Source organism: Moschus berezovskii, chromosome 16 (genome assembly GCF_049115385.1).
Source record: "Moschus berezovskii isolate FMDL1 chromosome 16, NW_MosBer_1.0, whole genome shotgun sequence".
In the NCBI taxonomy this organism is placed as follows: domain Eukaryota; kingdom Metazoa; phylum Chordata; class Mammalia; order Artiodactyla; family Moschidae; genus Moschus; species Moschus berezovskii.
The window spans coordinates 546,409-572,554 of record NC_142475.1 but is presented as its reverse complement, the minus strand read 5'-3'; the positions used below and the strand labels follow the sequence as shown (position 1 = coordinate 572,554).

At 37.3% G+C, this 26,146-nt stretch overlaps 1 protein-coding gene across 4 annotated transcripts in view; it reads left to right on the top strand.

Annotated features, from left to right (window-relative positions):
• MTBP (MDM2 binding protein) overlaps positions 1 to 26,146 on the top strand; it is a 67,263-nt gene that overhangs the window by 2,398 nt on the left and 38,719 nt on the right. For 3 of the 4 annotated variants that reach the window (XM_088844637.1, XM_055431754.2, XM_088844639.1), the window contains exons 3-12: positions 1,779 to 1,852; positions 1,948 to 2,099; positions 3,894 to 3,952; positions 5,516 to 5,660; positions 6,683 to 6,800; positions 7,682 to 7,816; positions 9,397 to 9,491; positions 10,310 to 10,382; positions 13,401 to 13,518; positions 25,129 to 25,302. In XM_088844637.1, the coding sequence (XP_088700763.1) occupies positions 1,779 to 1,852; positions 1,948 to 2,099; positions 3,894 to 3,952; positions 5,516 to 5,660; positions 6,683 to 6,800; positions 7,682 to 7,816; positions 9,397 to 9,491; positions 10,310 to 10,382; positions 13,401 to 13,518; positions 25,129 to 25,302 (1,143 nt within the window). Of the gene's footprint in view, positions 1 to 1,778; positions 1,853 to 1,947; positions 2,128 to 3,893; positions 3,953 to 5,515; positions 5,661 to 6,682; positions 6,801 to 7,681; positions 7,817 to 9,396; positions 9,492 to 10,309; positions 10,383 to 13,400; positions 13,519 to 25,128; positions 25,303 to 26,146 lie in introns of those variants that run through there. The other variant, XM_088844638.1, reaches the window with a different exon arrangement.

Below are 26,146 nucleotides of genomic sequence, written 5' to 3'. Positions count from 1 at the left end.
TGATTAGTTGCCTGAAAGATTGCAAAGGAAAAATATTTTGTAAAAGGTGGATACATGGGACTTCCCTGGTGGTCCAGTGGTTTAGACTCTGCCTTCCAGTGCTGTGATTCATGGGGTCGCAAAGAGTCGGACACGACTGAGCGATTGAACTGAACTGAACTGAACTTCCAGTGCAAGGGGTGTGGGTTCAGTCCCTGGTCAAGAAGCTAAGAACAAAAAACCAAGACATAAAACAGATGCAGTGTTGTAATTTTAAGTTCAATAAAGACTTAAAAAAAAAGTTGGATACATGTGTCTGGAACTCCAAAGGAGAATGGAGCTGGAGAAAGATTATGGAATCATCAATATATAGATGTCAGTTCAAGCCCTGAAGAACGACGGGACTGTTTTGGAGAGTGAGAAGAGCAGAAAATCTTGCATTCCAAGGAATTCATTTTTGAAAGGATCTGAGCACCAGTTTTTAAAGAAAAATAGGTTTTCCACAGAAAGCAAGTGTTTTCAGGAGAAAGTAGTCAAGTGTGCCATTTTTGATCTCTTTCTTGGTCTTAATGTTGAGAAGTCAAGTACAGCAGGACTGAAAACTTAGATTTAGAGACATGTTAGTCGCTGGTGACTTTGGTGGTTGTAGTTTCAGTGGCATGTTGGAGACAAAAGAGCAGATTACATTGGATTCAGAAGGGAGCAGAAAAGGTACATAGGGAATAGAGACAGTCGAGTGTAGACAGTGCTTTCAGAAACTATCTTCCTGAAAAGTAAAGACATATCGTGGTTAGCTAAAAAAGGGAGATGAATTTAAAGGTGATTAAAAAAAATAATTTGAGAAATACTTGTGCATATTTAGATTTAATGGGAAGGAAATGGTAGAGAAGGATGGATCAAAGATGCAGGGAAGTCAGTGGCCTGGTTTCCCAGTGGAAGTTGGGGGGGTAGCCTTGGTCGGAAGGGTGGTGCCTGTTACATGTCAACAGGGAAGAATGAGGAAAGGCCTAATGGAAATGCAGGTAGGGTGGTCTGTCTGTTGACAGGATGTTATTTGAGTTATTACCTAATGACTTTCATTTTCTTAAGGAATTAGGGGGTCAAGTCTTCTAGAATTTTGGCAAAAATTGGTAATAAGATACCCATTTGGTAAGAAATTGATAATAAGATGCACTTAGCATCTTTCCTAACTTCTGTGAGGTAAGCCACAGTTAGTATAAATCTCCTTCCCCCTCCTTTGAATCCGATTTCTGTACATTGCTCTAATTTTTCATTGATCTTCTGACTTGTACCCTGGGGTGACCCTTAATTTCATATCTTCATATAATATTCCAGTCTCCAAGAAGATCATCTCCATTTTAAGGCTATACTTATTCTTTATCTCCTCTCTCTTTAGTAAGGCTGAACCAAACCTTCATGGTCTTTGAGGAGGGAACCATTTTCCCTAAAATGCTTTGCATTTTTTGGTATAATTCAAAAGTAATTGAGTGGGTGTGTTTTTCAGCATCTTTAGATTTTAGAGTTTGAAATGAAGATTAATAATAATGATGTAGATTTTGAACTGTGATGAACTAAAGCAGAGTCTTCATAGAGAGTGAATAATTTTGCTCTTTAGGCAGATTTTCCTGTTTGAATTTCCGTATTTTTTATATATATTTATACACACACATATACACATATATAACTTGGAGAACTATAAAATATGTATCAAAATTGCATCACTCTCTAAGTATATATGCTGTAACATCTGCTTATTTGTGGCATTCTTTGCTTCTAATCAGTATGATTTTGCTTTCAAGCTTGTTCAGTGGGCGGTATACCTGGTTCCAGGAAGTGGTTCTTTGCCGTGCAGGCAATATGTGGATTTTATCAGGTAATATAAATAAGAAAATGGTCACTGGTGAATGTCTTTGTTAATACAAATAATTCCACGAACCCATTACTTAATGCAGTCTTTTGATATGTTAGTTTTGTAGTTCACACTGGGAAGAGATACATTTTGGTGCAGAGAATGATGACATCGAAGATGTTCTTCAAACAAATATGGAAGAATGTTTGAGTGCTGTTGAGTGTTTTGAGGAAGAAGAGAGCAATAACAGGGAATCATTATCCTTGGCTGAGTATGCTCACATGCATCCTATAATGTCTGTACGATATTTGACGTTAGATTGTATTTTAGCCATGAGAGTGAGGATTTGCTATGTTAGCAGTTACAGTGAGGGAATTTTACATAATTTAAAAATTTCAACTCTTATTTTGGAAGATGGGCAGTTTGGGCCTTTAATTTGAATAAGATTCTTTAAAATGCAAAAATTTGTATCCGAAAATGTTTAGCTTCTTAAGCTTACTTATTTGTAGGAGTCATAAAAAGTGTTAATTGATGTGTTACTTGCTTGAAGAAAAAGTCTGCTTGATGTTATATTTCAGGTGTTTGAATAGAAACTACATTTAAGGTTAATAACTGGATTCAAACCACAGTATCACTTTCATTTTGCTATTTGAAACTGAAATACATTTCTTCAATTTATGTGTGTCTTCAGCATTTCAGGCATTCTTAAAATCCAGAGCTGCTGAGGGTTATATGGGTGATTGGATTCACTTTTAGATTTTTTGAACTGTAGTTCAACATATATGATGATTTAGGTAATGTTTTTTTCTTCATGAAATACACTGTCTCTGAGCCATAATTTATTCTTGTCATTCTGGTCTTGTGTAATACTTCATTACAAAAAACGATTTTTGCTTATTTCAATATTCATGTATTATATTTCTATAAATTACTGCAGACTTCGAGTTTTCCATTTTCAAATCATATTTGTTTATCCCGATGAATGAGGGGAGACGTGGAAGTTTAGAAAGGGCATTGGAATGGAGGCTGGTGGAAGTGGTCTCCAGTTATGTGACCTTGGGCCAGTCACTGAACTTCTCCGGTGTTTGCTATTTCATCTGTAAAGTGCTGAGACTCTTTTAGATGATGTCTAATGGTGGCTCAGAGGTTAAAGCATCTGCCTGGAGTGCGGGAGATCTGGGTTCGATCCCTGGGTCGGGAAGATCCCCTGGAGAAGGAAATGGTAACCCACTCCAGTACTCTTGCCTGGAGAATCCCATGGACGGAAGAGCCTGGCAGGCTATAGTCCATGGGGTCGCAAAGAGTCAGACATGACTGAACTCTTTCACTTCACTTCAAGCTGCCTTCTGGCCCTCGGGCTCTTAGCATTCCATGTTTTCTCACCGCTGTCCAAGATGGTGAGTGCAAAAATAGTTGTTTCTAGCAAGTGACTTAATAACTATTTCCACAAGAGGGAGTTTGAAAACTGCACTTTACTAAGATGCCTTAAGTTTTTTAAACAATGGTGAGTTTATAATAAAAGATTCAAGTACCTTTATGCTATATGATAAGCTATTTTGAGAAAAATTCATTATTTGGATAAAACTAATAGATTTTAAAGAACTGAAGGAGAGTGTCATGTATTCCTGTCATCTGTTTTATGTCATTCAGAGAAAAGCAGTAGCCTTCTGTATTAAACACTTAGGAATACTTTGTAGGGTTCAGAAAAATGTTTGGTCTACTAGTTAAGGTTTATATTTAATGTGCTAGGTATAATTTAGGGAGGGTTTTCCCCCCTTGTTTGTTACTGTTGTTTGTTTGGGGAGCGTGGCTTAGAACTTGGATTCAGAGTTTGAATCCTAGCTTTCATACCTACTACTGATGTATGAAATTATGTATGTATTGAATTATTTAAAGTGAGGATAAAAATAGTATTAAGAGTATTGCCTCATGGGATTGTCATGAAGATCAAATGAGATAATGCTAACATACTTAATGCCATACTTAATGGCACAGAGATCCATTTAATTAATATGACCTAATTATGATTATATATAACTTTTTTCCGTACTTTCTCTTGTTTTAGCCTTTATGAAGAATCTGCAGAAAGTTTGCATCAGTTATCAGACAAGCTTCCTGCTCCTGGTAATACCTTATGGCTACTTTCAGTATTTGTATCTTATCTTACAGTTTGTGCGAATGAACAATAAACTCAGTCTTTATGCTCATGTTCTCACTTCTGATTTTTAAATTCAAAATGAAAAATAATTTTTATTTGAAGTTGTGAAAAAAAAACATGCTCCATTGTTTTAATAAAATACTTAATTGAGATATTAGTTTTCTTGTTTTCATTTACTTAGACAAAAATTAGAACTTACAAAATTAAATAATCGTCTGTTTCCTTCTGAAGAAGAATCTTTCTACTGTCTACCATTGTTTTCCACAATGTTCTTTAGAACACTTGTCCCATGACAACTCCTGGAAAAAGAAATTCTTTTAACGTAGATCATTTGGGTAATATTCTTTCATGGTGTGAAGTCAGCTATATATATTGTCATATAGAAAGTCATACAATAAAAGAAGCTCTTGACTCAATTTTTTTAATGCAGTTCATTTTTTTTTCCTGTAATGGAAAGTGTATTTTATGAAATACTGTATTGTTTATTCTTAAAATTGTATTTTATCTTAATCTTTCTTAAGGTGAATCAATTAGTTGATTCATCAAAAATTTGGTATACTTTGGCATCCACAAATACTTTTAAAGAGTTTTCTGAATATTTTCGTTATTGGAGATCAGTTATTAAGCAGATATTTGTTGCGTCTGTTATCTGTCAGGCATTGTACTGGGAGCTGAGTATACAGTGATGAGTAAAGTATATGTGATTATTATAAAGGACTTTAGCTCACAATCTAATCCTTATATTCAGGATTGTATTTTAGCATAAAAAATCTTATATGGAAAATAATACGTTGACAAATAGGCATCAATTTTTTCTATGAAGTTCAAAATAGGAAATGTAGAGTTGCTATTTTGGAAATTGGAATGCTTTCATTGTTATACTTTTGTTTGGTTTCTGTTTGATTTTGATTTTTCTTATCCTTCTGTAAAATTTATCATTTTATAAAATTTTAAGTTTCATGAAGTTAACCTTTCTCCGGAACCAGTGATATTGTCAGTAAAATTGAGTTTTCTGGGTGTTTTATTGTTCTTTAAAAAGAGAAATAATTTATTTGAGCATTATAATTTTATACTAATTCATTCCCTTTTGTGTAACAAAATTAAGTATAGAAGAGCATAATGAATTGCATAAGTTTTTTTTCCCTCTGTTCAGAACAACAATAGTGTTGATGATCTCATGAGCAATGTATAATTAGCCACTGGCACATAATTGGCAAGTGATTATGATACAGTTCATTGTTTCTCTGGCATATGCTAGCCATTTCAAGATAACATGGCTTTAAATCAAGTGATGAACGTTTTAAATTTTTGAACTCTTCAAGATGTGTATTGTTTTGAAGAATTTCAGAAATTAACGTTAAAATCCTCCTTCATCTTCTAAATAAACATAAAATTCAATTGTCCAGGATATTGTTTTGAGGCATTTCAGGTCTAACATTTTTAAAAAGTTAACACTTAATCAACTGTGCTCCAAAATAAAAATGTAAAAAAAATTATAAAAATGCCTTTCTTTCTTTGTTTCTTTCTAGGTAGAGCAATGATAGATATAATACTGTTGCCTTCTGACAAAGATCCTCCAAAGCTGAGAGACTGTTTGCCTACTGTAGGAGCATTAAAACATTTGAAGGAATGGTATTCAGCAAAAATTACTATAGCAGGAGATCATTGTGAAGTGTAAGCTGTCTGTGCTATTTGTTTTTACATTTAACTTGCTCCCCTGCTTTTAATAGACCCAGCATTTGAAGATTTTTTGAAATGTGACAGTTTTATGGGGGTGGCCCAGAAACTCAATATGTCCTACTGTGATTAGAGATTTTTTTCATTGAGAAGAACCTAGATTTTCCTTATTTCATACTTTATATTTCTCAGAAGTTTTAAGTTTTTAGTTAATATTATGGACACTGTTTCTGAACTGTTACTGAGCATTATTCTCCAAACACGTTGTGTATTTTTAAATAGGTTTGTATTGTCCAGTGAGCACCATGATAAATGCCGCGGGTGTATGGATACACTGGATTTATCATGCCATATTTGTTTTTTCTTTTACGTGCAATGTAGAAATAAATATATACTGTTGTGTGTTATGACACTTGAGTAAGGATCAACTGTGTGTTACAGTTTTGATCCTTAAATAGGTGGTGGATTTGTTCACTTCATGATTTTCTTCATTTAGCAACTGTCTGTTGACCACTCTCATTATGCCAAGCACAGCAGTATGTACTGGGGAATTACAAAAGTGGGATTTGATCTTTTTCATTGAAATACAGGGAGGAGCTGGAATGCATAGAGTCACGATAATCTGTCCGTGCTATTAAGGAATTTCATACAGAACTCTTGTGGGAACAGTTTAGGAAAACAGTTCTTTTGAAGATAAGAATTTAATTCTTTCTGTCCGTATATGTGTGTACATATGTGTGTATCTGACATGTGAAAGCCAGTAAATAACAATAGGAAAATCTATTCATCTATAGCATTAAGGATAATGATTCATAACTCATGGCAATGTTGAGATTAAATGAACATATGCTGGAGACTTCTCCAGAGACTGATTTAATGAATGTTCTATAATATTAGTAGGTAAAAGCAGAAATATAAACTTTACATTTTGCTTGTTTAGCTTGTAATTAATTATAACTATTAAATCTAAGTCAAATTTAAGACTCTGTATTGAATTATCATGAACTTTTTGTTTATAGAAGTTGTCAGAAAATTGCAGAATACCTTTCTGCTAGTATTGTATCTTTTGAAGATCTCAGAAATGCTATTGATTCAAAGGAGCTATGGAGGGGAAAGATTCAGATATGGGAGAGGAAGGTAAGTAGATTTCTGTTATCACAGTTTACAAAGCAGGCCTTTCAACTTTATTTACAACACAGATAATATAAATGAATCCTAATTAAAATGTACCATTTGAAGATGTTTTGGAAAAACACTTATCTAAATAGAACTTCTTCATTAGTAGAAATACTTATGCAATAGCCCACTGGCTTCATGTTGCTACTAGGACTTTATATGCGACTACTTCAAACACAGAACTGAATTTTTTACTTTATTTAAATTAAAATAGTAACTATGATTGTTTTGGGCACTGCAATTCTAGAATGTAACATTCTTTTAAAACATAGCATTTAACATTATTTGAGTTCATGTTTATTCAAGCTGCTTTATTTCATTGCATGTAAGTTGTATCCACATTGAAATAAGTATTTCTGGTATTTGATGTATTTCAGTCTATTATGCTTAGTTGCTCAGTCACGTCCAACTCTTTGGGACCCCATGGACTGTAGCCCGCCAGGCTCCTCTGTCCATGGGATTCTCCAGGCGAGAATACTGAAGTGGGTTGCCATTCCCTTTTCCAGGAGATCTTCCCAACCCAGGAATCAAACCCCAGTCTCCTGCACTACAGGCAGATATTTAATCATTTGAGCCACCAGGGAAACCCTGTGGTTCCAGAGAATGGGCTTAATATACTCTTGTGGGCTAGTGAAAGGCCAAGGCGAGCATTTCATGAAAAATTCACATGTAAGTTGAAATACGAATGATGTGTACGTAAATGGAAGAATTGCATTTTGAGCCGAGGAATCAAAAAGAAATTTACATATGGTTTTCCTTTCAACTTTTATGTTGCAATAAGATGTATTAATCTTTGTAACTTAATTCATGATGCCTGTAACTGTGACTTTGTTTCTTTTCAGTTTGGAAGTGAAATTAGTTTTCCTGAATTTTGTTTAAAGGGAGTCACACCTAAGAATTTTAGTACATCTAATTTAAAAACTTGCTTTCTTGATAAAAAGATAATACCATCAAAGGATAAAGATATTTTGCCAAAGGTAATCTGTGTTTGTTTTTGAAATCATCCATTCATAAATATTTTTATAAGATACATTTGAATCTTTAGTTAACTTAGCTAATATATGTGCTTAAGTGTGCTCACTCACACAACTTTTATAATTGTTCTTAAATTATACTGTGTTATCAGCATTGAATGTTGGCAAAACTATTACTGTTTTAGATTCTTTTCAAAATGGAATGATCCTAATGGATTCAGTTTGAAGGGAGCATGACACAGTGGAAAGAGAACAGACTTTGATCTCTCTGTCTCTGTATTCACACACACAAACGCATGCATCAGTTCAGTTCAGTCGCTCAGCCATGTCCGATTAACCCCACGGACTGCAGCACACCAGGCTTCCCCGTGTCACCAATCCCAGAACTTGCTCGAACTCACGTCAGTTGAGTTGGTGATGCCATCCAACCATCTCATCCTGTCGTCCCCTTCTGCCTTCAGTCTTTGCCAGCATCAGGGCCTTTTCTAATGAGTCAACTCTTTGCATCAGGTGGCCAAAGTGTTGAAGCTTCAGCATCAGTCCTGCCGAGGAATATTCTGGATTGATTTCCTTTAGGAAATTTTAGGATTGACTGGTTTGATCTTTTTGCATTCCAAGGGACTCTCAAGAGCTCGTCTCCAAAAGTTCAAAAGCATCAATTCTTCGCCACTCAGTTTTTTTTATGACCCAACTCTCACATCCATGTATGACTACTGAAAAAATCATACCGTTGAGTATACGGATCTTTATATAAATACACATGAAGTATGTTGTGTGTTTTTGTGTATACACACACGCGTAAACATAATCATCAGTTCCGTTCAGACTGTGTGTGTTTTTGTGTATACACTCACACGCACACACATAATCATATATGGGAATAAATTACTCAGATTTCTGCAAGTTTAAAATTTTGTCTTGTTTGAAGATGTTTTTGCTTTTCTTTGCCCTTCCTATTAAGTACTCTAACCCCAGCCTTGGAAACACCTTCTTCACTAGCTCACTCTTAGTTTAGTTTTAGACTCTATCCAAAGAAACCCTTAATCTTATTTCTTCGAGTGAAGCTTGCTTTGTTAATTAATTAGCGCTCTTGATTTCACTAGTTCTCTCTTTAATTACTTTGGTATTTTCTTCAAGGATTTTTTTTTTTTTTTTAATCTCAGCATACCAGTCAGAGTTCATTCTGGTGTGTCTTTTCTTTTTCTTTCTCAGTTTTTCAGATCCACTTCAGTAACCTAGCCTTCTGGTATATCTGTCTGTCTAGCTAGAGGTAAACAGGAAACGTTGAGAACTCTTGTCCTCTGTTGCTTACCTCTTTCTAGACTTATTTTCTTCCTGTAAAACTCTTTCTAGAAACTTTCCTTTCTAGGAAATCTCCCTGTCTCTCTCTCCACTCTGAAAGCTAGAATTGGAATGGAAGAATTTCTTGTCTGTTACTGAGAATGAAGAGTTTCTCTTGCATGATGAATAAATACTGTCTTTTTAAGACCCATTTTAAAGATTTAAACCCTGACCACTGATTTGTTCACTTTCATTTTATTTATGGTATTTAAAACCTTACATAGTTTTATTTTCTTTTTTAGGTTTTTCATTATTATGGCCCTGCTTTAGAATTTGTGCAGATGATAAAATTATCAGATCTACCCTCCTGCTATATGTCGGACATTGAATTTGAGTTGTATCCTTTTCATTTACATGTTCATGATAGATCACCTTTTCTGTGTCAAGTAGAGTTTTTTTCTGGTACCAACACATTTAAATATTTGGCTGTATTTTTGTTGTTTTTCTTTCTTTTTTTTTTTTTTATAATACCAGTATACCTTTCATTGCCATTGTTTTAAGAGAAGTTCTACAACATGCAAAAAAGACTCTTCCTTCAGATAGTATATTTATGCCTTTAGGATAGGCAGAAGACTTCCTGAAATTATCACTCATTTGTCGGGTAGGGAAGAGGGAGAAATGTTAGGAATCTGTGAAGAAAAACAAAATAACTTATATACTATTGGAAGGTTCAGATGTTTCTCTTGACATTGGCAGGATAGATAAAAGTGCTATTCTACTGTATTGTTTTAAATACTTAAGTAAATAGGAATGCCATCACATTTGTCTGCAAATATTCAGCTTATTTTAGAATCTTTTTAAAGAAAATATAAGGCATTAAAAAATACCTAATAACAGAATATTTTGTATAAAAAGAATCTGTTGTTGGTGGGAAATGAAACACTAGTACGTACAGTGTTCTTGAATTTTTATTCAGAAGCTCCAGTTTTTAAAATCTCTGGTTCTAATAGTTTGCAGTATCCCTACTTCTTGGTGTATTTTCAGAATCAGAAAAATAATTGTCCTTAAGGAGAGGAGTAATTGTGAGTTCCTGCAGTTTAAAATTTTTGATAAATGAATTTAAACATCTCGTGAGTTGGAGAATCAAACTTAGTTTAGGAAGTTAAATTATTTGACAGTTAGCCATTCCTTCTTTTCTTTAACTCCTTAGTACAGGGGATTGACAAAAAACAGTACCAAGCAGAACTCCAAGCTGCTGTTGGAGCAGATTTCTTCCCTGTGTGGCGAGGTATAGAAAGTAGGATTTTGTTTGTTTTGCTTTTAGCTCAATATTTACAGATGTGTGAGAAAAGGGAATATATATATTTTTAATCTGTCTTTGTGTGATGATTTGGTTTCTTTCACATACCACATTGTTTTGGTCCTAATTCATATTAAAATACTTTGGATTTTGATAACTGCAGAGTCCACAACTGACAGGAAGTGATTTTTGGTTTTTTTAGAAGAGATTTGCAAAAATAAGCTTCATGATTGGTAATTGCTTTAAGGTTTTAGACTACGTTAGATTATCATTAAGCTACTCCTTTCACATTTGATTTCAGTTCTGTGGCAAGATATTTATATGGCCCAAATGATAGACACACTTAAGTGAAACATTTTCCCGAAATGTATAAAACTATAGAGACCCTCTTTTTGAAGTTACAATGAAATCTTTAGCCCTTCATTTTATAGATAAGATTTCAAGTCAAAATCAGACATGTACCTGTAATTTGGCACCAGGTATAAAATAATTATTAATCCATCTATTGAAGATAGGCAAGACCAATCCTAGAAGACAGCTAAACTGTTGGTATCTATTGTCATATTTTCAGTTTTTTTTATTTTAAATTTGTCGTATTAGATTCTCATTGTTTCTTGGGCAATGACTATAGAATATGGACTGTATTAGTCAGGGACACATGTTGGATCTTTAAATATATGTTCCTACTTTAATGCATCAAAAGGGATAATTTTTGGAAACATAGATTATGTAATTTGGCTGATAGATCTGTAAATGTGAAACAGTTCATTGTCCTTTTACATTGGGTTAAAACTAGTCTTTTACATTTTTTGAAAGAAAGTTTTAAATTGCATGCTCATTGCTTGAAATAATCCTAGTGCTTTATACCATGGTTTTCATTTATTTATTCTTTTTTTTTGGACTTCCTGCCAGTTGCTTGTTGCAGGTACTGGAGAAAATACAGTGGACAAGGTCCCTTCTTGGGAAGCTATCATAGTGCTTAAATTCTAGTGATATATGTGATCCTAAGTTGACTTCACTTTCACGCATTGGAGAAGGAAATGGCAACCCACTCCAGTGTTCTTGCCTGGAGAATCCCAGGGACGGGGGAGCCTGGTGGGCTGCCATCTGTGGGGTCGCACAGAGTCGGACACGACTGAAGCAACTTAGCAGCAGCAGCAGCAAGTTGACTTCTGAGCTTAAAAAGGATGCTTGATTATCCCCAGAATAAAAATAAAAGCCTTTTAGAGGAATGCTTGTTAGATTAGAAAAAGGCAAAATAAAATTGTTAAGGAATCTTAATATCTATTAATCATATGGGCAGGGAACATTTTTGTTAAAGAGGAGAATTTATAAGGCTAAAATCATGATTGTCATATTAATGCCTGCTTGTTTGGTGTTTGCCCCTTGGAAGGGGTTTGAAATGTTGTCTTAAATTTTGAAATAGAAGGTGAGACTAGAAGCATCATTCTCAAGCCTCTCAGAGTACATCTAAGGATTAGTGTAGGAGTGAGCACAGCATATCAGAATCCACGCTTGTTGTCAGTGTTGTGTAAACTATTGACATAAATTTATTTTGTAGGAAATTACAGCATATGTGATTTAGAAATGTTTATTTTCACTTTTGTAGTAAATGTTTAATCAAAAGTAGGCTGTCTCAGAAATGTGGTTATTTATCTGGCTGGTGGATCAGGATATTTATACCAGGGTATAAGTTATGCTTTGAACTGTGTTTAGCATCTCTACATTGTTAAGCTGTAACTATAATTTTAACAGTCATATAATTGTTAAACTATAATTGGACTCTGATCTGGCATACTCACATTACAGCTTTGTCTGCCCTTTGGGCCAGATGGTCTTGTCATGCATTTTGGGCTAAGAAGTCTTCTTTAGCAAGAAGAACTAGAACTTAATGTTTAGAAAATTAAATATATATCTTTTAGAATTAATGATTATTTTCCTAAATATTTTTATTTTAATATCTAATCTTGAGTATATAGAATATATTTGATTTTAAAAGATTAGGGCTATAATAATAAAGGAAAGTAAGCATATTTAATTTTACCTTCCTTATTTTGCCCCTGGTAGACTTATTTTTATAACAGTTAAGAATACGTAAGCAAAAATAATAAATAGCAAAAAGTGTTAATTAACTTTGTATCACATACTTCATGTAACCCATCTGTCTACAAAAGACAATTAAAAGTGACTTTGTTTTAGATTTGAGATGCATGCCTCAATTTCACCCAAATTAAAAAATATATATATATATATCGAGATGTGCTGATTTTGTAGCTTACATTTCTAAAATAACAGGCAAAGTATAGCTTTCAGGGTTGCAATTTGTATTGTTCAGTGCTTAATCAAACTGAGAATTTACCTAAATATGTTATGTTGGGTTTGGGGGAACAAATATTTAATGAACATCTGTGCACCCAGCCATGGGAATATGAGGATGACTAAGTTGAACTTGCTCATAAATCAGTTGGACTCTACTGTATGTTTTCTGGCATATGATTCATGGTTTCTCTGATTTTTATAACTATTAGCATTAAGTCTCTGATATCTAGGAACCGAAGTTATGAAATTGCCTTTTGATTCTAATTTTGAAGCCAGAACAATAATCCATTTAGACCCAAAATTATAAAATTATGGTTTAGTGTGACCGAATCTTTTGAGGACAGGTAGAATTTGTGGCCTCTCATTGATTTGCAGACAGACAAAGAAATTATACCCACAGCCTAAACTCAAATATTGTAAATATGGTTTTCAGATGTATGACTCAATAGAAGGAAAAGGAATACCTATAGTTGAATACCTTTCTGTGCTTTTTGGCTTTTTCTTTTTTGGTAGAGGTGAGGCTGTGTTTTGGGTTTTTGTTTTTTAGTTTTTATGGTGAAATTTTGGGGAGAGAGCGTTGTTAACGTGTGTTGTGTAGGTGACGTGTGAGTGCAGAGTGGTCAGGTGATACTGTGTTAGACCCGCTTCCTGTGTGCGGTCACTGAAAGGATCTCCTGTTTTATCCAGGCTGGCGCGCTCTTTGTGTTGCCATGTAACATTAGTAGCGTACTTGTTCCTCCTGCCAGCCAGCTCAGTTCAAGAAGATGGAAGGAATATATGGCTCGAAAGCCTCGGACAATCAGTGGTAAGCAGTCCAGTTTTCATGGTGTTACACAAATAATGTACATATCAAATCTGAAATGGAAATAACACTTCTTCATGAGAAAATATTATTTATTACTGCTAATTAAGAGGGACCTGTATCATATTAAGATTTTTTTTTATCAAACCATCTACTGCAACATGTATACAACAACCTTAATTCATTCATAAAATATCAGCGTTCAAAAGACAGAAATCTTGGTTAATTAGATAGCTAATTATATTGAACATGGGTTTCTTAGAGCCATTTCAGGAATAAAATTGATGGAAATAAAGTGATTATTATATGATATATTAAAAAAATTAACTTGTTACAATTTTCTGAAGAAATTAATAGAATTTATTTAATAACTTTTTATATGCTATGCCGTGTTCTAAGTACTTTAGAAATCTTGATTTATTTAAACTTTATAATAACCTTATGAAATTATGTTTATACCCATTTAACAGATGTGGAAAATTGGGGCTTGAAGAAGTTACAGAGCTATTAATTGGCAGAATCTTGTTTCAGATCCTTTCTCTTCCAGTTAATAGCTCAGTTAAATTCTCCAAGGATTTGAACCCAGGCCTCTAATAATCTATTACATTCAAGATGTCATTAATTTCTATTATAAATTCATATTATTTGAACCGAAACTAATATTTCATGAAGTAATGGTGGGTCAGATGTTAAAGTCACTTGTCAAAGTCACATCGCCAAAGTGTGCTCCTTTGTGTTCTTCGCCAGCGTATATCCCAGCTGGACAGTGCTTGTGGGCTGTCCCTCGTGCCTCAGCTGGTGAAGAATCCGCCTGCGATGTGGGAGACCTGGGTTCAGTCACTGGGTTGGGAAGATCCCCGTGCAGAGGGAAAGGCTACCCACTCCTGTATTCTGACCTGGAGATTTCCATGGACTGTATAGCCCACGGGGTTGCACAGAGTTGGACACAACTGAGCGACTTTCACTGCTTTCGTTTACTTTCATTCTCATCTTGTGGTTAGCTTCTGTGACCCATGTGGTGATAGGACTAAAGACACGTGTCTACCTGATTGTGATCTCTAGAAGCACTCTCAAGTTGTGTGCTCGTGCTCAGTCATGTCCCACTCTCTGTGCCCCTATGGACGGTAGCCCGCCAGGCTCCTCTGTCCTTGGAATTCTCCAGGAAAGAACACTGGAGGGGTTGCCATTTCCTTCTCCCGGGGATCTTCCCAACCCAGGGATAGAGCCTGCATCTTCTGCCTGTCGTGTATTGCAGGCACATTATTTACCGGGAAAGCTGGAGAGATACTCTAGAGCCCTAGAATGCTAAGGAATACAGTTTTACAGTCAGCGACTTCCCCAGTACTTCACAGGAAATACGTGAGATATTGAAATCCATGTTAGCAAATGTTGAATTTGAAATGCAGATAGTATCTCTGTAGAAAGGTAGAGCTAGAGTTTAAAGTTTTAGATGTATCTCTGTGAATCATCAATGCCGGAGATTTAGAGTTTTAGTTTACCGGCTGTTCTGTTTACCTATTTTACAAGCCACCCTAGTTCACTTCAGTTCAGTCGCTCAGTCGTGTCTGACTCCTTGCGGCCCCATGGACTGCAGCGCACCAGGCTTCCCTGTCCATCACCAACACCCAGAGCTTCCTCAAACTCATATCCATCGATCCGGTGACGTCATCCAACCATCTCAAACTCTGTCGTCCCCTTCTCTTCCTGCCTTCAATCGGTCCCACCACCAGGGTCTTTTCCAGTGAGTCAGTTCTTCACATAAGGTGGCCAAAGTATTGGAGTTTCAGCTTCCGCATCAGTCCTTCCAATGAATATTCAGGACTGATTCCCTTTAGGATGGACTGGTTGGATCTCCTTACTGTTCAAGGGACTCTCAAGAGTCTTCTCCAGCACCACAGTTCAAAAGCATCAATTCTTCGGCGATCAGCTTTCTTCACAGTCCAACTCTCACATCCATACATGACCACTGGAAAACCAAAGCTTTGACTAGATGGACCTTTGTTGGCAAAGTAATGTCTCTGCTTTTTAATATGCTGTCTAGGTTGGTCATAGCTTTTCTTCCAAGGAGCAAGTGTCTTAATTTCATGGCTGTAATCAGCATCTGCAGTGATTTTGGAGCCCCCAAAAATAAAGTCTGACACTGTTTCCCCATCTATTTCCCATGAAGTGGTGGGACTGGATGCCATGATCTTAGTTTTCTGAATGTTGGGCCTTAAGCCAAACTTTTCACTCTCCTCTTTCACTTTCATCAAGAGGCCCTTTAAAGTTCTTCTTCACTTTCTACCATAAGGGTGGTGTCATCTGCATATCTGAGGTTATTGATATTTCTCCCAGCAATCTTGATTCCAGCTTGTGCTTCATCCAGCCCAGCATTTCTCATGATGTACTCTGCATATAAGTTAAATAAGCAGGGTGACAATATATAGCCTTGACGTACTCCTTTCCCGATTTGGAACCAGTCTGTTGTTCCATGTCCAGTTCTAACTGGTGCTTCCTGACCTGCATACAGGTTTTGCAGGAGGCAGGTAAGGTGATCTGGTATTCCCATCTCTTTCAGAATTTTCCACAGTTTATTGTGATCCACGCAGTCAAACGTTTTGGCGTAGTCAATAAAGCTGAAGTAGATGTTTTTCTGGAACTCTGTTGCTTTTTCGATGATCCAGTGAATGTTGGCAATTTGATCTCTGGTTCCTCTGCCTTTTCTAAATCCATCTTGAATACCTGGAAGTTCACGTTGAACCTGTTGAAGCCTGGCTTGGAGAATTTTAGCATTACTTTGCTAGTGTGTGAGATGAGTGCAATTGTGCAGTAGTTTGAGCATTCTTTGGCATTGCCTTTCTTTGGGATTGGAATGAAAACTGATCTTTTTCAGTCCTGTGGCCACTGCTGAGGTTTCCAAATTTGCTGGCATATTGAGTGCAGCACTTTCACAACATCGTCTTTTAGGATTAGAAATAGTTCAACTGGAATTCCATCACCTCCACTAGCTTTGTTCATAGGACCTTCCTAAGGCCCACTTGACTTTGGACTCCGGGATGTCTGGCTCTAGGTGAGTGATCACACCATCGTGGTAATCTGGGTCATGAAGATCTACTTTGCACACTTCTTCTGTGTATTCTTGCCACCTCTTCTTAATACCTTCTGTGAGGTCCACACCATTTCCATCCTTTATTGTGCCCATCTTTGCATGAAATGTTCCCTTAGCATGTTGAATTTTCTTGACGAGATCTCTCTCTCCCATTCTGTTGTTCTCCTCTATTTCTTTGCCTTGATCACTGAGGAAGATTTTCTTACCTCTCGTTGCTATTTTTTGGAACTCTGCATTCAAATCGGTATATCTTTCCTTTGCTGCTTTGCCTTTAGCTTCTCTTCTTTTCACAGCTATTTGTAAGTCCTCCTCAGACTACCATTTTGCCTTTTTGCATTTCTTTTTCTTGCAGATGGTCTTGATCCCTGCCTCCTGTACAATGTCATGAACCTCTGTTCATAGCTCTTCGGGCACTCTGTCTATCAGATCTAGTCCCTTGAACCTATTTGTCACTTCCACTGTATAATCATAAGGGATTTGATTTAGGTCATACCTGAATGGTCTGGTTTTTTTCCCTACTTTCTTCAATTTAAGTCTGAATTTTGCACTAAGGAGTTCATGATCTTAGCCACAGTCAGCTCCCTTGTTTTTGCTGACTGTATAGAGCTTCTGCATCTTTGGCTGCAAAGAATATAATTAATCTGATTTTGATATTGACCCTCTGGTGATTTCCATGTATAGAGTCTTGTCTTGTGTTGTTGGAAGAGGGTGTTTGCTGTGACCAGTGCGTTCCTTTGGCAAAACTGTTGGCCTTTGCCCTGCTTCATTTTTTACTCCAAGGCCAAACTTGCCTTCGAGATACTCCAAATTTGCCTATTACTCCAGGTACCTCTTGACTTCCTTCTTTTGCATTCCAGTACCCTATAGTGAAAAGGACATCTCTTTTGGGTGTTAGTTCTAGAAGTTCTCATAGGTCTTCATAGAACCATTCAACTTCAGCTTCTTCAGCAGTACTGGTCAGGGCATAGACTTGGATTACTGTGATATTGAACGATTTGCTTTGGAAACGAATAGAGATCATTCTGTCGTTTTTGAGATTGCATCCAAGTACTGCATTTTGGACTCTTTTGTTGACCATCATGGCTACTCCATTTCTTCTAAGGGATTCCTGCCCACAGTAGTAGATATAATGGTCATCTGAGTTAAATTCACCTATTCCAGTCCATTTTAGTTCACTGATTTCTAAAATGTCGATGTTTAGTCTTGCCATCTCCTGTTTGACCAGTTCCAATGTGCCTTGATTCATGGACCTAACATTCCCGGTTCCTATGCAATATTGCTCTTTACAGTATCGTACTTTACTTCCATCACCAGTCACACCCACACCTGGGTGGTGTTTTTGCTTTGGCTCCATCCCTTCTTTCTTGCTGGAGTTATTTCTCCACTGATCTCCAGTAGCATAAGGGGCACCTACCAACCTGGGGAGTTTATCTTTCTTTGTCCCATCTTTTTGCCTTTTCATACTGTTCATGGGGTTCTCAAGGCAAGAATACTGAAGTGGTTTGCCATTCCCTTCTCCATGTGGCTCAACTGGTCAAGAATCCTCCTGCAATGTGGGAGACCTGGGTTTGATCCCTGGGTTGAAAATTATCCCCTGGAGAAAGGCTGCCCACTCCAGTATTCTGGCCTGGAGAATTCCCAGACTCAAACAGAACGTCACTCCAAGTGACTTCCTGAAAAGAGCAGGCAGTTGACTTGCTCACAGTTGGCAAGGTTCCCTGGCATTTCTCCTGCCCGTCTCACCAGTGCTCACTGATTGAGCTGTGGCTTGTTTGCGGGTTGGCCTCAGGTGGGTGCAGGAAGAGGGGTGTTTCTCCATGAGGTGTAAGTGCCTTTTCCTTGCCACGTGCTTTTTCCTTGTGATCTCCGTAGCAGATGGCTAGCATTTTTACATGATGACTCAAGAGTCCAAGATGTAAAAAAATTGAGGCTGCCAGGACTTTTTAAGGCTTATTCCCAGAACTGGCCAAGTGTTACTTCTGCTGTGTTCTATTATGTAAAGCTACTCTCAAGCATGGGCCAGATTCAAGAGGGAGGTGACTCTATCAGGGTCTCAATTCTGGAATGCCACCCATGTCACAGCCCTCCACGGATGAGTGAAGGTAACTGTGGAAACCTGAGGCGTGGCTGGAAAGAAGCACAGAGCATGATTGGAACAAGACTTCACATGAGTAGAACCTTAGAAGTACCTGAATGTAAGGTATAGTGGAGGAAATGGGTGTTGGAAAACTGGAAAAAAGTATAATCATTAATATCAATATTGAAATACAATTTATGACATGATATAGAATATGGTGCAATGTGTGGGAAATAGCGGGGAGTCCAGCTAGGTTCTTACACTTGAGGAAATAGAGGCATAGTCCTTTTCTTTGTGACATTTATAGCCAAATGAGGCAGACACTTTGAAAAATCATTTTAAATCCCTTTAGCTGGCAGGGTGAAAGTGAAGTGGCGGATACTTCCAGGGTGTACGACCTCACAGAGCCTTACGGAGGGCTTCTTTGAGGAACAGACATTGTTAATGTAGCTTATTGCACTGAACTAGCTCATGAATAAATTCAACTGTAACCCTTCTCAGCTCACAGGGAATATGTGTATACTTGGTGATTTGGCAGATGCTAAAACAAAGTCAGAGATAGACTTTCTGGGTGGCAGAAGAGTCAGTTTTACCTCACTACATGAAATGATGGGATAGTATAGTATTTATCCATTTCTCACTGTTACCTATATTTAAGGCTATTAACATGGATTGAACACCAACGTCTCTTGACTAAACTTGAGTGTGTTCTAGACAGCCCTTTATTACTTTTCCTCTTGTAATTTTTTCCAAGATTATTTTTTGATTTAGAATTTACTCTTTTTTTTTCATGGTTTTTATTGCAGGTCTAAGAAAATACCTTATCAGTTGGCTTGATTTTATTTTTTTTATACCCTCTTGAAATTTGGGGATTCATATTGGTAACTTCTGAAAAATAATTAGACATCTATCGCATGACCATCTTTGAAGCCAGATTGTTGATTACTGATTAGGCTGTATCATTAAGGGCTGATTAAGCTAACACTTTACGGTATTTTTTTTTTTAATGTTAGAAGTAGAAACAATCAAATTGGACAGTTGATTATTAAGTTCTATTTTACTCATAACACTTCCTGTAGGGGAAATTATCCCACTGACAAAACTTCTTTTGTAAAGAGTAGCCAAGTTTTAACTAGTGTAAGTTTGATGCCTCTTACATGGGAAAACATCATAGCCCTTTTGTGGCGCCCCTGCCAGTAGCCTCTCTCACTGTCAGATAAAATATGAACTGTCAGATCAATCTTCTAAATCAAAACTCTGTTTCCCCACAGCCTATTGAATCCTGCCCAGCTGTTCTCTGGTGTTGCCTTCCATGTTCCCTTTCCTTCAAACTATACTTTATATTCTTTGCTGAAACTCTTCTCTGATTTTGTACTTTTAGGATCTTGTTAATTACTCATTCAATCATACCTTTTTGTTCATGCTTTGTAGGTACTTTGAATTAGGGATGGTACTACAGTCTGGGGATTGGTGGTGAGCAAGGCAAACATGGCTTCTCCCTTCTAGAATTTACACTATAACTTAGAAAATAGATATGGAGAAGGAGCTATAAGTCTTACGTATACAAATACAAAGTACTACTTATACAAATACTAAATACAAAACGTTGTATTTAGTAGTAACCAGCTGGAAATAATCCCCAGGAGCTATTACATAGATAAAACATGTGCAAAGGTTATTATTGCTACCATTTGTAGTTCAAATACCTGTTCTGGTGTGTGAATGTAAGCGTTTGAAAGTATTTGTATATGCGTGAAATACTCAAGTTTTCCAACAGACTTTTGCTGAGCAGCTGAAATATACTAGGTGCGTTTTACATGCTGGATCGGCAGTAAATTGAACAAAGAACTTGCCCTTGGGGAGCTTACGTGGTGATGGGGGTCATAGGTTTAGTTCTTACCCAGAGTGGCTAGGTCTCTCAGTTTTGGGAAACCTTTACTCCAAAGTCATTTTCTCATTCAGGACCCAATTTTTGCTCTCCTGTCTAAAATTGCAGATAGACTGCACTCCTGACATCTCTTATCTTCCCAGTTCTATTTTTTCTCCTTAATGCTTCCCACCATCTAGTATACCTGATGTGTGTTCATTTCTCTCACTGGAAAAAAGAGACAAGGTGAACTTTTTACTTTTATTTGTTGCTTTATTCTTAGTGCCTGGAACAGTGCCTGACCTTTGATGGACCTCGTGGACTGTGGCCACCAGGCTCCTCTGTCCATGGGATTCTCCAGGCAAGGATGCTGGAGGAAGTAGCTATTCTCTTCTCCAGGAGAGCTTCCCGACCCAGGGATCAAAACCCAGGTCTCTTGCACTGCAGACAGATTTTTTTACCCTCTGAGCTACCAGGGAAGTCCTGACACTTAATAGATACTCAAAAATAATTGTTAAATAATAAGTGAAATATATATTGTATTTCCAATTAGTAGTCACTGCTGTCTGGAAAAGTGAAGAAAGTCTTTGAATGGACTGCAGTGTGAACCAAAGTTTGTGCTCTAGTTTTTATCAGTTCTTCAGGTTTAATGTAAGAAATCAAGGGATGTAAAAGAACTATGGAAACAAATGCAAGTAACTAAACCCTACTACATTTCTGAAGAAAGGCCTCTATATTTAAATTGTATTAAAAAGCCAGTTGTATAATGTAAAGAACCTGGTACACCATACGTTCACAGAGATGTTTTATGAAATTGTCAAAAAATTGGATGTTGATCATTTCCTAATTTTATATAAAGAATGAAAAAGCTAACGTACGGAGAAATCAGGAAACTTGTCTAAGGTCACGCGGTGAAGTCAGAATTTCCACCCAAGTCTTTCTACTGGTCATCTGTGATCATTTCACCATCCTGAGTTCTATTTTTGCCACATTTTAAAAAAATTGGAATTCTTTTGAAAGGAAACATTTTGAAGATAACTCGGCCAAAAAAAAATTATTAGTTAGAACTAATAAAGAACTTTGCATTGAGAAAGCTTGTGCCTTCTTCATACTCCAATCAGTGGGATAAAAGTGTTTCAAAACAGTGAGCTGAAACTGACAAGGTTAAGGTGACTCAGTGTAATTTATTTTATAAATAATTTTGCCCTTGAGAAGAGGTAAAGGACTTGGATAAAGATTTTGAAAGAGATTTCAGTGGCAAAGACAAAGTGTTCTTTCAGCAGAACTTATATTTATTCTCGTTGTGTTCAGGGCATTATTCTAGATGCTAGAGATTCAGTAGTGAAAACAGTCAACCAACTTTACTGTATTAGCTTTTATTAAACACACCATGGGACAGCATACTTGTTCTCTTCAAGCACAGATGGGACTTTCTTCAGGATAGACTATATATTTGTTAGGCCATTAAACGAGGCTCAGTAAATTTAAAAGAATAAAAATAACACACAACGTTTTCTCCAGTTACAATGGAATTAAATTAGAAAGCAACAGCAGAAAGAAATCTGAGAAATACTCTAAATATTTGCAAACTAAAATTTAAGCACACTTCTAAATAGCCCATAGGTCAAATTAAAAAAATAATTTAAACTGAATGAAAATAGAAACACACATATGAAAAGCCCCTCATTGCAGTTCAAAGAGGATTCTAAATGCTTATCTTAGAATGGAAGGAAGATCTAAAATCGACATTAACCTCAGGAAGCTAGAATACTAAATCCAAGTTAAGGAGAAGGAAGGAAATTAGACCAGAAATCAGTGAATAAAACACAGGGGACTCCATCTAACAAAGTCTAAGACCTGTACACTGAAAACTACAAAACATCACTGAACATTTAAAGAAGAAAACAGTAAGTGGAGAGATACAGCACGCACATAGTTTGAAACTCAGTGTTACTGAGATGGCCTTTCTTTCCATACTGCCGTATAGCAGTGCTGTGGTAGCGTTAGTCCCTCTCGTGTCCGACTCTTTGCGACCGCATGGACTGCAACCCGCCAGGCTCCTCTGTCCATGGAATTCTCCAGGCCAGAATACTGGAGTGGGTAGCCGTTCCCTTCTCCAGGGGATCTTCCTGACACAGGGATCAAACTCCTGCATTGCAGGCGGATTCTTTACCCTCTGAGTTACAGGGAATAGATTCAATCTAATCTCTAACAAAATTACAGGAGGCCTCTTCTTAGAAATTGTCAGACTGATACTAGATTTCCAGGAAATTACGAAGATCTAGAATGGCTAAAACAATTTTGAAAAAGAAGAGCAACTTACGAGAATTTATACTGCCTGATTTGCAACTCACTCTAAAGCGGTAAGAATCAAGACAGGACTCAGTGTGTCCGTGGAGCAGAGTAGACGGGGATGCCAGTGAGAAAAGGACTGTCTTTTTAACACACACTGGGATAGCTGAATGTTCGTATATGGAGACTCAAAAATTGCACACATATATGCAGTTATATATGTAAAATTACATATACCTAAACGCAAGCACTGAAAGTATAAAACCTCTGTAAGAAAACATATACCAAAAGGATGATCGATTAAAAGAAACCTATAAAGTCACCAAAATTAAAATTTTTTGAATAAATTCACCTATCCCCTTTTTGAAAAATTCTGCTAAGGAAAAATTTTAAAATCTACTAAGAGGAAATAGTTTCAATCATATTATCTTACAATGGACAGATTTTTTTTTTTAATTCTTAGAACTCAGTAGTATGGAGATGACCCGATTAATAAGTGGCTTAGAGACTTAAGGTGGTGCTGATGGTAAAGAGCCCACCCTTCAATGCAGGAGACATCAGAGATGCACGTTTGATCCCTGAGTCTGGAAGATCCCATGGAGGAGGGCAGGGCAACCCACTGCAGTGTTCTTGCCTGGAGAATCCCATGGACAGAGGAGCCTGGTGGGCTACAGTCCGTGGGGTGGCAAAGAGTCGGGCACGACTGAGCGACTAAGCACACAGCATACTAGTACTGACCACACTTCCAAAAGAAAGCTCAGTTCTGCTCTCTTTCCACAATTTCCGAGATTCTGGAAATTATGATTATGTGGGCGAAGAAGGGTGAAGGGCCTCAGTACTCAGTGTACCAGCATTCACTTAATACATGAATAATCAGTTTCAGCCCTAAGCTCTGTCTTATATCTCCCAGGCCAGAGACATTTTGTTTTACTTTCTTCAGAGAATATCCGCTAGTCCCCTGGGTTGGGGAAAGGACGGTCATTTGCCTGCGCAGAATGTGGAGGGATCTGGACACCAGATAGCTTTCAAGAAAGACTTTCAGCCTGTTTTACTGTTTCACCATCATTTTGTTTCCAGTGTCATCCCAGAGTCCCGTGTCATGGGTTGTGGTATAAATTTTGTTGCTTCCAAACTTTCTCTGGTTTTTCTCAGCTTAACAACTGGGAGTCTGAGGTCTGTTTCCAGTTGTTCATCTTCTTTCCCACTTTCAAAGTTCAGTGGCTACTGTCTCTCCTCTCAGATATTGGTTCCTGTAGTTCTCTGCTATTTTAAAATTTATTCTCATTTCATGGAATTTCAGGAGATAGTGAAAATAAATGCTTATGTCCAATTCACCATCTTCAATAAAAAGGCTTCTACTTCTATTTTTAATCTCGAAGGCTGCACAGTTTCTCCTTGACCTTCACTATAGCCCTCACTTGGTTTGTTTTTAGCTGTCCTAACTGACCTTCGCATTACTGGCATGCCAGATTAATGAGTGCTGTCCACCCCGCTGTAAAGTACATTATGGATGCACCGTGCGGGAGCAAGAAGCTGTCTCTGAGCACATGTGCACTCCTTTCCCACCAGTGGGGCTGGGTGTGCCTGCAGGGCTCAGCTTATTCCACTTGTAAAGAAATGAAAGCTAGAAATAGTAGTTGATACATGATGGGTGTGAATATATAGAAAAGATGTAATAGAACTCTAAAGAGCCACATCAAAAGTTAATCAGTGAGTATGCTGCTAAGTCACGTCAGTCGTGTCTGCCTCTGCGACCCCATGGACTGCAGCCCACCAGTGTCCTCCGTCCATGGGATTCTCCAGGCAAGAGTACTGGAGTGGGTTGCCATTGCCTTCTCCGATCAATGAGTATACATTGTTTTAATTTAAAGTAAAATGTATATGCTTTGTGAGTTTCATTTTTGTTATGAGTCTGCTTTAACAGCTTCCTCCGTTAAATGAATAAATTAAAGATAAATAAATAGGGCTTCCCTTGTGGCTCAGCTGGTAAAGAATCCGCCTACAGTGTGGGAAACCTGGGTTTGATCCCCTGGAAAAGAGAAAGGCTACCCATTCCAGTATTCTGACCTGAAGAATTCCATGGACTATACAGTCCATGGGTTTACAAAGAGTCAGATACGACTGAGTGACTTTCAGTTAAATGAACAACTGCTGTCCCAAATATATTGAGTGACACCTTGTTCTAAAATAACATAGAAATGTAATTATATGCTATGGATCAAATGTATGATTCTGCTATGTTGTCTGCTGAATTTTCACATGCTTAACAAGATAATTGTTTTTGTTTAGTTCCAGATGTTGAAGTGAAAGGAGAGAGTTCAAGCTATTATCTCTTGTTACGAGGTAATGGTAATGGAAAGTGTAAAGCCATATTGACTCACTCAGCCAACCAGATTAATGGGTCGTTTGCACTCAGTTTAATTCATGGAAAGATGAAAGCAACGACAGAAGAAACCAAATTGAGTGAGTGTTAACTTTAAAGGGAAAACAAAACATTTTTACATTTGTTTGTGTAAATAGTTAACTTACGTGGTTTTTGGTGAACTTATTGTCTTCAAACTGCATTTCACTTTCAGTAATTGCTTTTACTTTAAATATTTTATAACACATTTGAACAATTTAGAATGCAGAGAATTAATCCCTTACGTATCATACTTCTTAAAATGTAGCAGGTCACCCCTTCAGTTCCAAACAGGAAAATTGTTAGTATTTTCCAGTTTAAACAATTTATCTTTCTAGAATTTATTTCTTATTGTTATTTACTTTCTCTCAAGCATCTTTATTGCTCATCTTTTTTTACCATCCAAGCCCCATGCTTGGGTTATCCATCACGGTGTGACAGACTGCCCCAAATTTAGCTTAACAATGACTGTTTATTATAATGTCTCATAGTCGAGCTGAGCTTGACTGGGCTCAGCTGGATGTTTCTGATTTGAAGGCCCACGTTTGATTGCCGTCACACACGGCTGGGCTTCTTTTCATCTGAAGACTTAACGGGGCTGGGTGTGCAGGCCGGCTCTTCCCCCGCGTGTTTGGTGCCTGGCTGGGGTGGCTGGAGCAGACTGAGCTGCTTCCCCTCACACGCCCGTCCTCCAGCCAGCCTGGGCTTCGTTGCAACAGCATCGTCTCCAGCAAGTCTGATTCTTGTGTGGTTGCCACCTTCTCTTAGAGCAAGTGTTCTAAGAAGTCGTGAGGCTTTCTGTGGCGTCCGTCTCTCGTTGTCACTTTTACCGTGCCTTGTCGGTTTCCTGGGGTGGCCTGATTCATTGTGGAAGGTGCACAGCAGGTGAGCAGGAGCAGCAGCGGA